We start from the raw sequence: 15,457 nt of genomic DNA, 5'->3' as shown, positions 1-15,457 counted from the left end.
CTTTGTATCAAGCTCTATTATGGCATCAATAACAACTTGATGAACTGTGGGACGTCTAGTCTCTGAGTCTCCCACATGGGGACCACAGCCCTTGCCCTGTGCCTTGGCACCAGGTGTGCTGTGTGTTATCTGGCAGGTTGGCTGTCAGCACCCTGGCCACCCCCTGGAAACCATGGGGCTTGAAGACACACACAGATGTCTGAACCCTGTCTCAGACCTGTGGACCCTGGGGCTGGGATATTATGTAGGATGGAGAGAGACTCCTCAGGCATTCGATAAAATCAGCTCTGGTGGAAGCTATGGGATGTACCTTAACAACTCTATTTCAGGGGCATGGATTTAGCAGTGGCAGGAGTGAACCAATGCACTCACCTGTACCAGTGGTGATTATACACCATCGGTATGAAAATGGCCACTAATGGTCACTGACCCCATCCCCAATATAAGCCCAGACCCATAACAACCTGGCACTGACCGAAGAGCGCAGTCCTCCTCTGTGATGTCCTCTGCATCTGCCCAGGCATCATCTGCACCTCCTGCCAGAGAAACCTGTCAGCACCAAGGCTGTTGCACGGGGCTCCTCCCAGGGGCTTCTGGACCAGGCTCCTCCCACCCTGCTCCAGCTCTACATGTCTGTCAGCCCAGATCCCCCATATGCCTGGCAGTCTACTTTACCCCAGCATCTCCCTGAGTGAAGACCAGGCCCCTGGTCTTTCCAGAGCTTACTCGAACTCTCTACCTATGCCACTGTGGCATGGGTGGCTATTCTCTATAACTTGGTTCTTGTTCTTAGAGGATGTGGCTCAACATTTACCTGAGAAAATATAGTTGTAGCCAGTGCGTCCATATAGCTCCCCCCATCCAGCCAGGGTAGCTGACCTGCAAATGTGCTGGGAAAGAAACAACATTTTCAGATGCTTTTCTGGGTTTTTTTGTTCTTGTTTTTCTCAGCTTTATCGAGATAGAATGGACATACAATATTTGCGTCAAAGTGTACAACATGCTGATTTGACACACATGTATTATTAAACCATTACCACCATAGCATTAACATCTCTATCACGTCATACAATTAGCATACAATCTTTTTTTGTGGTGAAAACACAAGATCACCTCTCTTTGCAATGTTCAAGCATGTAACACAATATTAATAACTATAATCATTCTGTTGTACATTAGGTCTGCAAGTTTGCACCCTCTGGCCAACGGGTCAAGATATTTTTCTCAAGTGTGCACGGTTGGAGGAACTCCTGGGACTCCTCAGATTTTTCTAGGCCCGTTTTCTGAGTCCAGGAGCACTCCCCAAAGTCTTATGAGCTTCGAGGCCACGGTAGTCAGTCTAAAGTATGCCTGGAATTTTTAATCTACATCCTCTGTCAAGAGGTGTATCTCTTCCAAACAGGTGGCACCAAAGCATAACTAAGGGTAAATGGCTAGATTTAGTGGCAGTCACATGTGTAAGTTTTGATGTTGCTGCATATGGATGTGTGCTGGGCTTGGCAATGAAACGTTTACACTTTCTTTTTTTTTTTTTTTTTAATGTTTATTTTTGAGACAGAAAGAGACAGAGCATGAGTGAGGGAGGGGCAGAGAGACAGACAGGGAGACAGAATCTGAAGCAGGCTCCAGGCTCTGAGCTGTCAGCACAGAGCCCGAGGCAGGGCTCGAACTCACGAACTGCGAGATCATGACCTGAGCCGAAGTCGGACACGTAACTGAGCCACCCAGGCGCCCTACACTATCGTCTCACTAAATTTTCACAATGAGCCCATGAGGTAGATGTGGCAGGTGGCATGCACTGTTGCTGCTTCACAGAAGAAAGGCACAGAGAGGTGAAGTGATGTGTAAGGTCATACCATGAGGGGCAAGCTGGGATTTCATCTAGACCCACCTACCTCCAAACCCTGCATGCTGAGCAGCATATGGAACTGTTCAGTGCAGGGGTGAGCAACCTTTGAAGCAGGTGGGTCAATTAAGGGAGAAATATGGGGGGGATATTTTTTTTTTTTAAAAGAAATTACATCTCTTTCCTCCTTATCAAGGAAATGTAGTAGCTGTAACTGCATATGCAAGCACCCCCAAGTTTCACTAAAGGCTGGGAGTGGCAGTGAGGGGATAGGAGATCACACCAGAGAGGGGGGCGGCTATTTGACAGAGGGGTGAGGTTCATTCCTGAATGGGTTACACAGACTGGCAATGTAAAGCGCGTCCTTGGAAGACTGTGAAAATACTGCCTGACGGCTTCTGCTGTTAGATAATGGGAAAGAAACAGTTATGTAGCTATAAGGAAAGGGCTGTGGGTGGGAGCAACCAGGTCACCTTCTGGCTCTCTAGAGGTAGTGGCAGGCTGAGAGAGAGGGCAGGTAACAGAAAAGCAACCTGGATGCCACCTGAGGAAGGTGGGGTGGTTTTTTAGGGCTGGGGACAAGAGATTTGCGGGAAGGCTATCCTGGAAGCCTGCAACTAAGGACCTGGGCCTGAGCAGGATGCACTCCCATGGGGGCTGCTTCATTCTTTCTGGGTCCACAAGCATTTTTAAAATCTGATGAAAATGAGCAACTGTCTCCAGAAAAAAATGTACATACCACAGTTCACATTTTAGAGGTTCCTAGACTCTCCCAAGTCCGTCCACGGACCCATTTCTAGATCCTACTAAGAGTCCCTGCTCTGCAGGGACCATTCCAGTAAGCAGAAGCAGGGAAGTAGAGAACTGGAGCAGGGAAGAGTCAATCCCCAGCTTTAGAACCCACAAAACTCTCACGGTAAGTAGGGAGGGCACATTCAACTTGACAGTTGTTTTTGTTTTTTGAGGCATCAACAGTCATTTTTATTACGCTCAGATCAGAAGTCTGTGGGTCTTGAGGACCTCTGTAGATCTGTCGATTTTCTTCTCCAGGTTCTTTCCAGCCTGTTTCTGTAGCTTCAGGAGATGCTTTTTCATCCAGCAATGGATGTTGGCCTTCTCCTTCCTCTTCTCTTCCAGGGTGGTAGTTACTGCCCAGTACTTCCAGCCAACCTCGTGAGCCAGAAGCCCCAGGTAAGCAAACTTTCATGTAGGCTTCAGACACACAACCTTGAGGGCAGCAAGAACCACCACCTGCTTTTTCTTGTCATAGGGTGGCGGGATCCCATCCAACACCTTGAGGCAGTCCAGGGCGGCCTGGCCTTGGCTGGTCTTGTGGAGCAGCATGCCTCACGCTGTCCACCCAAAGATCCATTTTGGTGCTCTGTAGTGGTAGGGGCCACAGGGTGGGTTGGTGTTCCTTGGCTTGTGGAGAAAGGCCAGGTACTTCAACTTGTTTCTGTAGAAATTGCCAGAAATTCTGATGTCTTCACAGGGCACAACAATGACCTTCAACCCCAACAGCATCTGCCTGGCCACGATGGCCACCAGCCGGCTCAGGAGACAGTGTCGGCCACTGAGCACCAGGACCTGCCTTCAGCAGCCACTTGGGAAAGCTTGTTGGCATTTGAACAGCATGTGTTCTCATGCCTGCCCTCCCCCCATCACCTAAGTTGCTTGCACCAAATCTCACTCTTTGCATATTTTCTGTTAAATCTTTTCAGAGCACGCACACACTGTCTTTGGCTCCGGAGTTTTGAGACTGTTTCTTGAACTCTTTTCAAGGTTCAGATACCTCTTTCTGTCCCAGTTCTCCCATACTCTTAGATCTGTCCTTGCCTTTTCGGTAAGTCAGGCAGTCAGATCTGGGCCCAGAGGACTCATCAGATTGAAGAGAGAGGGTGAGCTGGCTAACTCCCCAAGTGAGGCACCAACCCCCTCTGAAGAAAGGTCCTGAGGTAGAACCTGGCAGAAGCTGTACTGCATTGCAGATTCTAACCCCTGACTCCTGCTGCTCAGCCTCATGGCTCCAATCCATGACCCCGCCATTTCTGCACTTTAAGCTTGACTGAGAAATCAGGATGCACTGTGAATGCCCTCCATTGGTCTAATTATGAATGGCCTCTAATTCTGCACAAGGAACATCGCTCTGTAGGATTTGTTCATCTTGTAACCAACTCTGGCACAGGGAAAAAAGTGGCAGACCTTTGTTCCTCATCTCTTACAGGAGGAAACAAAGAGAAAGATGATGTGTCCTAATTTTCACTGTCTAAAAGTCAGATACAAGTACTGGGGGAAAAAATGGCTTGGGAGAACATCTTACCCTTAAATGCTTGAACTGTCTTTACAAAATTTTGATAATGAATCTTATTTAACCCATTTATATTCAAATATTACAACAACATATAATCACTTTAAAAACCATTAATATTTTACTTTTTTTGTACTAAATCTTCAAAACCTGATCTGTAGTTTACACTTTCAGCACATCTAAACTAGAATGCTTTACTTTTAGCAATTTTTTCACTAATTAAAAGAAATTTTTAAAGTAATCTCTATGCTCATGACCCTGAGACAAGAGTTACATGGTCTACAGACTGAGCTAGTCAGATGCCCCTTTACTTTTAGCATTTAAAGAGAAAAGCAGTCCTGCCCCCAAATAGTGTTGTTTAACCAAAAAAATTTATTATTGTTTCAGCTATAAATTGACTGAAATAAAATCAAATGTTTAGCTCTTTAGTGGCACTAGCCACACTGAAGTGAGTTTTGAAGAAGCAAGCACTTCTTAATATACCTGCCTTCCTGAACCCAGCAGAGAAGTTCTGGTAACAAACACTGCCATCACTGCACTAGTTACCAAGAGCCTGCTGTGTGCCACAAATCCGAGGATGAGATCCCATTCTCCTACCTTTCCTAACCTTGCTCTCAACTGCCTGTCCACTTGCCTGCCACTCACTAAGCTCCACAAGGACAAGGACCGCCTTATTCATCTCTGTCACCCTAGACACTAGCACAGGGCCCACTCTTGCTTTATCCAAGAGTAGTAGCTAAGCTTGCACTTACAAGCCAAGTTGGTACTTTGCTAGGTGCTGGAAGGACAAGAGTCAGACACAGCCCCTGTCCTCAAAGGGATTAAGGCAGAAAGGAAATTACAGACATTCAAACACACAAGCAGAACGAAGCACACTGTAGGGAGGCATAAAGTGAGTGAACACCGATTGTGTCAGGGGAAGCCAAAGGGTATGAAACGGTATCACGCCGCCTGGACAAGAAGGTGTAATAGGAGAAGAAACCGGGATTAATGGCAAAGCCCTCATAAACATTTATGAATGCCAAGGACTCCTTGGAATAATCCTTCTATTCACTGCCCTTCCTCTGAAATCAGGTGGTTTAGGGCTCTTTTCTCATAGACTTGTCTAGTCTGTAAGTGCAAACAATCTGCCATTCAGCAACCCCACTTGTTCAGCTGTTCAGCGTGGCATTTCCAAAACACATTCAGGAAAGTTCCTTACTCATGGTCTGCAGACAAATGAGAAACACCAGACTTGACAAAGCTACACAGGTCTCTCAGCTACAAGATGTCTCAGAGCCTTTGTTATATTAATGTACATGTACCAACATACTTTCTGAATTTGCAGCCTGGAGGCTAGGCCAAATCTACTATCACTGTGTGACAGAGAATGCTTTTCACAAGCATATCCTTAAAATACTGTTCTCTGGGGGGCACCTGGGTGGCTCTGTTGGTTGAGTGTCCGACTTCGGCTCAGGTCATGATCTCGCAGTTTGTGAGTTCGAGCCCTGCATCGGGCTCTGTGCAGACAGCTCAGAGACTGGAGCCTGCTTCGGATTCTGTTTCTCCCTCTCTCTCTGCCCCTTCCCCACTCATGCTCTGTCTCTCTCTCTCAAAAATGAATAAACGTTTAAAAAAAATTTTTTTTAATAAATAAATAAATAAATAAATTACTGTTCTCTGGAATACACTTTGGGAAACACTGGTTTGAGTATTACCTATATAATTTCTAGTGACAAGCACTATGCTCCACAGAGCAGTGGTCTTTAAACTGGAGTTCAGTAACCTGCAGGAAGATGCCAACTTCCCAAAGGGGGAAGGGGCACAAAAAGCTATAAGGTGATCAACTTCAGGAGCTTCCATACAAGCTTTCCCTAAAATATACCTTCCCAAGGAAGCCTTCATTCAAGTCCCCTTTCCTAACCCCCTTTCACATTTGCCCTTCTCCCATTTTACAAAAGAAAGGCACAAAGGGGTCCAAACAAGGCTCACATCTCTCCTTCTCGCTGCCCTGGCACTCAACCACCCACTGGATAACCACAGCTGGACTCTGCAAGACACTGGGACTGCAACATGTGCCCTCAAGTATCTGCCCACTGAATAAAGAGACTGCGTTTGCTCCCCTCCCCTCCTCCAGGCTCTCCCTACTTCAGTCCGCTCCTCCTAGACTAATCCTCCTGAAAAAGCTACTTTCATCCTGTATTTCCCTGTTCAAAAATCACACTGCTCTCCTGGCAAATGCAAGCACCATGGTCAGCATTTGGCCTCCTGCAATCAGTCCCTTCCATGCTCTGGCCTGGCATGAACCTTCCACTTCAGTGAGGGAGGCATCCTGGCCCCTCTAGTTCCTGTTTCCATGCCTTTTCCCATGTTGCATCACTTGCTCAGAAAACCCTCCCACCCGTCTGCCGGCTAGCATTGTTTTTCCTTCGGTGCTCTCAAGCTATGTCCTGCTCTCTAAATGAGGCTATCAGTGGCTCAATCCACACTGCTAGCCCTGTGTTTCTCTTACACCACACCGCAGGGCCCTAAATTTCAGTGTGGAAGCCTGAGGGAACTCCAGGTAAGTTCAACCCCCCAGCTCTCTTGGTAAACTTGGCGAAGTTATTTAATCCCTTTGTTTCATCTGCAAAACGAGACCATCCATTACATTAAAGGATTATGAAAAGACAGGTAAAATGAGACCATACTGGGGACCCAAATTAACAACCATCACTAGCGTATAAGCTCCATAAGGGTAAAGACTGTCTACACACTGATGTATCTTATGGCTTGAAACATAATACACATTCAATAAACACTTAGTAAATTATATGATTGAAAGAACGAACACATGACAATGTATTAACTTACTTGATCTAATCTACCCCATAAACCTTTGATGTACGTATGATTGTCATTCCTACTTCTACAGACGAGGAAACTGAGGCCTTGTATAGAAAGAAGAGAGCCAGGATCTGAACCTAGGCAGTCTCCAAAACACAGGGTGGGGTACTCTGGTGTGACTATCCCTTCCCTACATAGACTACCGTGAAAGGTGGTGTAAGAATTGGTCTGTTTTCTCTGGGCTGCTTTGCACAGCACCAGGCACGCAGTAATTACCTAACACTGGGATGGCAAATGCCAAGAACAAGACAACCCTACACTTTGCATTAAGCCAGTTACCCTGAAGAAGGTCTCAGAGAGTGTGAGGCTATGGTACGTTCTTACCTTGCCCTTGAACAGGATCACTGGGCACACAAACCGTCCTCTGCACCTGGCTGTCTTGCTACGGTTGACGAGGTCTTGCAACTTGCTCACTTGCACGGTGCTCTGAAACCTAATGCACAGGCAAGAGACAGGTCAGGCTGGTTTCTAAGTGGGCATTTTGTGTGTGTGTGTGTGTGTGTGTGTGTTTTCACAAAGACCCCATGAGAGGTCTGCATATGTGTGTGTCAATACTCATTTGGAATTTAGTAAATGCTTTAATCCCTAAATTCTAGATCACAGATAAATTTTTTTCAGGAAAAGAAAAAAAATGCTGTATTATAGGTATTAAAATTTAAGTCATCCTGGTTTTAGAAGCTTTAAGATGAAAAAAACAGTGAGCTACTTTGAAGACATGGGATACAAAACAGAAACACACACAGCAAACTGGGTGTTGACCATGTCTAAAGTACACTTTTTTCCTCCCATTATAGGACAATAGGTGCCCTGGGGAGTGTATGGAAATCATAGCGCCATTTTTGTGAACTTTCAGGGGGCAGGGTAAGCTGAAGGCTCACATCTCACATGGTGACAAGCTTCTGAAACTTCCTCAACATCCCAATTGTCTCTAACAGTTCAAACAGCAAACAAGGCAGGTAATGTTGGAGCAATGGAAGTAAAAAGAAGCTATGTGTGGCATGGAGAAATAAAGTAGTTAATCCAGTGGGTGTGGTAAGGGAACTTCCAAAACAGGAGTCAGGTTGAGAGATAAGCTCTGGCAAGGCACACCCATGTCAAATCAGTAGACCCGTAAAAAAAAAAAAAAAAAAAAAAAGGGTCTCCTCTTAAAGACTCACCTACCCATCTTGAGCAAAACACTCCACATCAGCCAGTCAGAGCTTCTGGTTGCACAAGAAATGAGAGGCAGGAAAGTTAAAGAGTGGGAAGCTAAGTAGATCAAGTGAGCAGAAGGGAGAGAAGACACTCCTGTTCCTTCCTTACAAGGGCTGCACTTCCAGGTCAAGTCCTAGAGGGCATTTAATTCCTTCTATGTCCTAATCCTTCTAGGCACCCATGTTACTGCACACGGCACACACATACAAATAACCGTTTCCGAATGCGTAAGTTCAATGCCTCCTACGCATCTGTGGTATCTTTTTAGGCCTATATGGATGTTGTAGGGATTAATAAAGTCTTTTAGAAATACTGCTGATTTTTTAGTAGTCTTCATAGATCTATTCACAAGACATAGTTACTAAAAAAATAACTACTATCAAGTGGGGGTCTGAAATTGAAGTTAAAAAGGGGTTTTCAGATAAAAACCTGGACCAACAGTTTGATGATCTTGGAAGACAACAAGGGGGTAAAGGAACAGAATTTACACTTCCCATGGCGTATTCTTCTGTAAGGTCTGATTTAAGATGTTACTTTTGTAATTTTTTTTTCCCTTTTTGAAGAAAGGAAGAAAGGAAACTTGAAGAGGCTGGCGTGTTCTTCAAGCTGTGTGTAGGGTGGCACTGGCCCCCCACCAGGCCCCAGAAAATTCATGGCTCACTGAAAACCAAGTTCTGCCACTTCCCCTCACTCAGTTTCTCTATGAAATAAAAAGGCACCTCAGTACAAAATAATCTAATTGAACTTAGGTGCCAGGAAAATACGAAACAGAGAGCACATATAATACTGTCCACAACAGTCTTCCTCTCACGTTCTGGTGGCTTCAGGCCATTTTCACAGATCTGGTCAGCACCATCTATTGCAACAGAATCTCACTTAGTCACAACAGCAGCTCCCTCTGAGTTCTAAATGCCTTGAAACTGCATTGGATTCTCCCAGGTTGAGACCATCCGTTCCACAAACTCCACAAAACCAAGATGGAGAACATGCCAGTATTTCCCTCGTAGGGGCTCTGGGCAGTCGTTTAATGTAGAAGCAGGCATGCTTTTTTTCTGGTTAGGCTAGGTGGTTTATTTTGCTGGTTCTCCTACTCAAAGAACTGATTCAGTTTCTGTTCTCAGTGGTTCCTGTTTATTTTTATTATCTCTTGGCCTTAGGATCTTTTTCTTACAGTGCTAAGCAGTGAGCTGTGTCTGGCACATGATACTCAGAACTGAGTGAATAAATGTTGGCTTGTATATTTATGTTGGTCTTGTGGGACTGAGCTATCAACCTGTGCAATCTGATGCTATCTCTGGGTAGACAGTGGCAGAATTGAGCTGAATTATAGGACACCCAACTGGTGTCCAAGAATTGGTGGTGTGGGGGAGCCTCCAGCCCCTCCCACATGGGAATTAGGTACAGAACTTAACCACCACCCCCCAAGGCCTCATCTGTACATCCCCTAATTCCGTCTCCTGTTACACTGTCATTGCTTATTTATTGGTCTTTGTTACCCACAAGACCTAAGAGGAGGGACTTCATCTATCTGGCAGGGCTTCCACTGCATCCCTGGGGACTGCCACATGGCAGCAGCTCAAGGAGTTCTTGTTGACAAACACATGTCTTGGCTGTTCAGAGATCCCTGTCCAGGCTTCTATTCCCAGATGATGGGCTAACCGGGGAGGGGGATTAACAGAACTAAACTGCTTCCTGAATCCAGTTCTATCCTGTGTAATGGGGTCTAATTAGTGTCATATTAACACCAAAGCCAGGTATCTAAAAAAACAAAAAATTCTGCTTCCTCTCATCTGAATGTGCATGTACTGCCTTCTCTTCAACAGCACTGTCCACTCAGAATTACTTCAAGGCCTTAGAAGGAGTAAAAAGTAAAACAAACTCCAGTAACTCCTTGAGGGTTATGAATATACCACCACGGCCCTGGCCTAGAAGGGGCGACCCTGCTGGTGGAAGAAGTGTGGTGGTGACAGAAAGAAAAGGCAGACAGATGGACACAGCAGAGTGAGGAAGACACAGATTTTAAACCCATCCTGCTTACCACTTCTGTGATCTCAGGGAAAGGCAAGTTACTTCTCTGGGTTTTAACTTTCTCTTCCGTACAATGAATGGGAAGTGATACTACCTACTTCACTGAGTAGGTGCAGGACTTGAGTGAGCTACTGTGTGGAACCCTAACACCTGCCAAACAGTAGGCACTCAACACACATTATTAGTTTCCTCTTCTTTAAGGGCTAGACTGAGTCAGCACTGAATTGGTTTCCTTCCAGGAAAAGCTTCTGTGAGGTCACCAAGACTGAGTTCCTTAAGCACTGCTACTACAGGGTGGTCTGGTATCACCTGGCAGCTGGTGAGAAAATGCAGGAGCTCAGGCCCCAGTCAGACCTACTGAATCAGATTTTGCATTATAACTAAAGCCACAGGTGATTCACTCAGAGTCTGCTTGGAGAAGCACCATCCTGACTACAACTGAGCTTAATATCAGAATGCCATCAGGGCACCAAGGTAAAACCACCAGCCAAAAGTGAAGGGGGTGGAGAGGAGGGCGAGGGCAAGGAAAAAGAGATCTTGTTCAGAAACTTTAGCGTAAGGGTTTATAGATGGTGAGTCTACCTAATTCTGAAAGAAGTTATGAAGAGACAGAAACCATGTATAACGGAGCCATCACAAAGCCCAAATCTTTAGGCTCAGAGATCCCTGGGGTTCTTAAGCTACACAACTGGGGATATGATACAGTTTCTATCATCTACATACAATCTGTTTTTCTAACACATTCATTTTTCTTAGTGAACCCCACCACAACGTCGTGAGACGGCACACTTAGTAGACATTACGTTTTACAGATAAGGAAACTAAGGTTTAGTCTTTAAACTCCTCTGACCTGGTTATTCTGCTTGAAAGCCTTCTCTGACTCCCTGTGGCATATAGCAGTGGCTCTCAGGCTACAGCATATGTAAGATTCATCTAGGGAGCTAAGAATGTAGATTCTGGAAATCCTGATTCAGGGGCCCCAAAATCTATGATTTTAGGGGATACTAACATAATAAAAACCACTAACACCCACAAGTCCACACTCCTTGGCCTGAGGATCAAGACCATATACAAATTGGTCCTTTAGGACTTGTCAGGACTGCGACTCATCCTTCTAATTCCAGCTGAAGAGGCTCTCTACCATGGGGTCTTCCCAAACACACACATTCCAGGCAGAATTAACCATTCTCCCTGGTTTGTCTGCAGAAGCACTTCTCAAACTTTAATGTGCACCCAAATCACTAGGGCATCTCGTTAGGCTGTGATTTTGATTCAGTGGCTCTGGGGCCAAAGATTCAGAGTCTCCAGCCAGTTCCTGGGTGCACTGAAGGGACACTTTGAATAGCGAGGGCCTGCCACACTGCACAGCATGACTCTACTATAGCACTCATCATAATATCTCACCTACAGGGCCGTGCTTTCACAGATCCTGTGAACAATAGTTCCTGGATTCTCTTAAAATCAGCAGCAAGCACGGAAACTAGGGGAACAAACTTAGAGATCAACATAAAGCATTTCCTGGAGCCTCCAGGCTGTGATTATTTATTAGTGTCAAACAGCCTACAGGTTGTATCCTGTGGCAGGTGCCTTATATATGTTTTTGTTTCACCTGTTGTTACCCCACAGAAAGCACTCAGGCCTTGGTAGGCCCTCAGTAAACAGTAGCTCTTATTTCTGATTCTTACAATAAATACGTCAGGCTTGTAATAGCCCCACTTATCATCAGGGATTGCACTAGCCACTTTCTAAACAGAGGCAGAGACTTGCCAATGAGAAAACGAAGAGACAAAAAGATTAAATAATTTGCTCAAGATAGTTATACAGCCAGTGTGTAACTCAAGCAGTCTGACTACAGACTTCAGGCTCTTAAGCTCTACATATGGTTAAGTGCTCTTAAGAACTTTGACACAGCATACCTCCCACCCATACTCTCTTAAAAAAAGGATACTAGGGTTCAGAAAGGTGAGGTGTGAAATAAGCTGTCTTAAGTCAGTGAGCGCTAGGTAGGAGAGAAATAGTCCACTACTGTGACTTCCAACCACTCACTCTATGCCATACTACTTTGTCAGTCTAACTTATCAAACCCTGAATGAACCAAAGACACCAAGAAGGCTTCAAACCTGAGGAAAGTGAGTCTACCCCGCCCAGCTCCCCACCCAGTGGCAAACTTCCTGACTCAGTGGATGAGCTGTCAGAGCCTCCCCAGACAGGCACACTCTAGTTACATGATGCTCACGTGTCTTTCTCCTTCTCAGAACTTTCATACTCCAGGAACACGATGTGCTGGGGGTAGTGGCCACAGATATCCCCATTCACATTTTGGATCACACTGTAACAGTAGTCTCGGCCAAACAGCTCCAGACATCTCTTCTCAATGCGCTCAACCTGCACAGAGGAGGACACCTGAGCATAAAGAATATTCTGGGATTCTGAGTATGAGAATTAGACAGTTCGTGACCTGGAAAGGTCACTGGGAATGACATGTGCCTCAGTGATTATTATTCAATGCCTGGAAGAGACACTTTGCTGGGACACAGGCCCTGATGTGTATTTCATTAATCTATATGCAGTATGCTTTGGGAGGGTCTCTAAGCCCCTCAGTGTTGCAGTGAAACTGTTAAGCATTCCAAGGAAAGGATTACAGTTTTCATGAGATTTTCAAGGGGGTCCACAATCCATAAAATATAAAGAACTCTTGCTCTAGGTTACTTGAGCACTAATCCATTTTCTTCCCTTGGCTCCAGATTATTCCCCATTCTACAGCCACAGACAAGTACCTAGACATTCTAGTTGTTGTAATGAGTAAAAGCTACACACAAGGCTATCTCCCTACACTCTATTTTATTTGTCAAATAGAAGGAAGAGCTTCTCTTAAAACTGTTCTTGTTTAGTTCGGGGAAAGGTCCACTAGAAAAAAGGCATAAGACATGTAATATCTTGAGAAGTCAACAAGAGATCAGGAATCTTGGAGAGGCTTTAAGGCCAGATGTCGTGAAAGTCAGGTCTAATTCATAACCACTCTAATCTTCAGGGGTATAAGATGGAAGAGGAAAAAACTCACAGTGGCTTAGATGAGGAATTCTCAAATTTTAAGATACATGAGAATCATGATGAAACCTATTTAAAAATGTAAAATCCAAGTTGCCCCCCTCAGAAATTCTGACTCAGTAGAAATAGATCGGAGCAAGGAACCTTTATTTTTAACAATGCTGAAACGGGCACCTGGGTGGCTCAGTTAAGTGTCCGACTCTTGATTATGGCTCAGGTAATGATCCCAGGGTCGTGGATAAAGTCCCACATCCAGCTCTGTGCTGACAGCATGGAGCCTGCTTGGGATTCTCTCTCCCTCCTTCTGTGCTCCTCTCCCACTCGTGCTCGCACTCAACTTTCTCTCTCAAAAATAAATAAACTTTAAGAAAATAAAGTAAAAAATAACTCACAGACCAAAGTTTATTTATCCAAATGAAAACAATTAAAAAAAACAAATAGGGACACCTGGGCGGTTGTCAGTTAAATGTCCGACTTCAGTTCAGGTCATGATCTCATGGTTCGTAGGTTTGAGCCCCGCATGCAGCTCTGTGCTAACAGTGTAGAGCCTGCTTGGGATTCTCTCTCTCTGCCCCTACCCTCATTTGCATGCTCCCTCTCAAAATAAATAAAGTTAAAAACAAACAAAGAATGCTGAAACAGGTGGTCCTCAGGCTAAGTTCTGAAAAACACTTTGTTGTTTGGAGAGTGGGGAAGTCCCATCATTACTGAAGTCTCCCCTAGGTTACTCCAGAGAATAGAATGATGCCAAGTGCAGTATGCTCCAGCGGTTCCCTAAGTTCCATGGCTCAGAATGGAACAGAACCCACTAGAAAGCCTGATATTAAACTTACCAACAGCACGTGGGGAATAAGAGGAGGATTCCCAAGATTCCTGTTTGACTGTCAAACAGTACCTAGGATGGGAATGGCCTTACTAGACTGGATGCCTTCCAGATCTGGCAATAAGGAGACTAAAGGGAATCCCAAGGGGAGAAAAAAGAGGAACTGAGACTGGCTTCTGATAAAGGAATAGAGACAGTGTGGGCTGTTTTCCTGCTAGGGGAAGGAAAGGGATGAGCTTAAGTCTAAAGTCACGCTAAGCCTGTATAAGGAAGCAACACACCCGGTTCTTGTCTCGGTTCCACTCTGACCTCTGACCAGGAGAAATCCTCTAGACCATTTAAACCTGGGGGCTTTTGTACCCACATCTGATACACGGGAACAACCCTCCTCGCCTTCCCCTCTCTAATCTCTGAACATGATCCCTCAGCTCTGACCTCCAAACCCCTTGTTTCAAACCAAAGGACGTCCTTTCTTGGCTCATTGTGTGACCAGTTCCTTCTTTTCCGGTTTTTAAACCCGACCCTTACTCTACAGGTCCAGACCCCGGGAACTTCCCGCTCTCCTTCCTCTGATCCCTGACCTCAGCCTTTCCGTCTGTAACTTCTCAAACCTAGGAACTTCTCTTTGTGCTTATCACACCTTGGAACTCACCTTTGAGCCGCCCGTCCCGCTACAGTCCTTGGCCCGGTACTGAGTCCGGGAGAATTCCTCCAGCAGCTCCCCGAGCCCTGGCTCCTGAGGCGGCGGGTTGCCTGAAGAAGCCGAGGGCCCCGCTGAGGCGGCAGCGGCTGCCCTAGCGCCGGCCATGGCCCAGCCCTGCTTCCCCTTCAGCACCCCACGACCCCTCAGCGCGCCTCAGCCCTGCCCATGGCACCTGGAGGCACCAACTCCGAAACCTCCCGAACAGCCTCAGCCGCCGCCTTCCCTTTCCACTTCCGGCCCCGCCCCACCCTGCCGGATGTTTACTTCGGCCCTGACCAATCCGAGCCCGGGACTCGCGCCCTGCCCCGTGATTACCGGCCCACCTCCAAATGCGGAGCGATCCAAGTGGTCTAGGGAGAGGTAGCCGGGGCAACTCGTAGATCCCTCTTGCTCCGCCCCTCGGGGTTTCCCCTGGGGAAGCCGGGCTAAACCACTGAGGCTGCGGGAGGGGTGTTAGTACGGGAACGAGGAGGAAGGAACTATGGGAAAGAAGAGGAAGACTGGAATAAACCATTGCAGGAAGAGGAAGAGGGAACGCTTGAAGGCAACTAGTTAGTGTTGGCAATCATAGTAATAATAGTAAGTAATAATAAAACAGCATTTCATAAGGCACTTCTTTTTGCACTGCTCCTCAAAACGTCC

The 15,457-nt window shown here is 45.9% G+C and overlaps 1 protein-coding gene and 1 pseudogene across 3 annotated transcripts in view; both read right to left on the bottom strand.

The window, feature by feature from the left end:
• MTMR14 (myotubularin related protein 14) overlaps nt 1-15,077 on the bottom strand; it is a 45,276-nt gene extending 30,199 nt beyond the window's left edge. For 2 of the 3 annotated variants that reach the window (XM_043588029.1, XM_043588030.1), the window contains exons 1-5: nt 14,765-15,063; nt 12,478-12,626; nt 7,344-7,452; nt 815-890; nt 476-536 (exon numbers count right to left, since the gene is read on the bottom strand). In XM_043588029.1, the coding sequence (XP_043443964.1) occupies nt 476-536; nt 815-890; nt 7,344-7,452; nt 12,478-12,626; nt 14,765-14,920 (551 nt within the window). In that variant the 5' untranslated portion in view covers nt 14,921-15,063. Of the gene's footprint in view, nt 1-475; nt 537-814; nt 891-7,343; nt 7,453-12,477; nt 12,627-14,764 lie in introns of all 3 variants that reach the window. The other variant, XM_043588028.1, reaches the window with a different exon arrangement.
• LOC122486483 lies at nt 2,012-3,370 on the bottom strand (annotated as a pseudogene).
• Nucleotides 15,078-15,457: the final 380 nt, after the last annotated feature.

This window comes from Prionailurus bengalensis, chromosome A2, assembly GCF_016509475.1.
Source record: "Prionailurus bengalensis isolate Pbe53 chromosome A2, Fcat_Pben_1.1_paternal_pri, whole genome shotgun sequence".
In the NCBI taxonomy this organism is placed as follows: Eukaryota; Metazoa; Chordata; class Mammalia; order Carnivora; family Felidae; genus Prionailurus; species Prionailurus bengalensis.
Note: the sequence above shows the minus strand (reverse complement) of the source record. Positions and strands in the feature narration are given on the sequence as shown.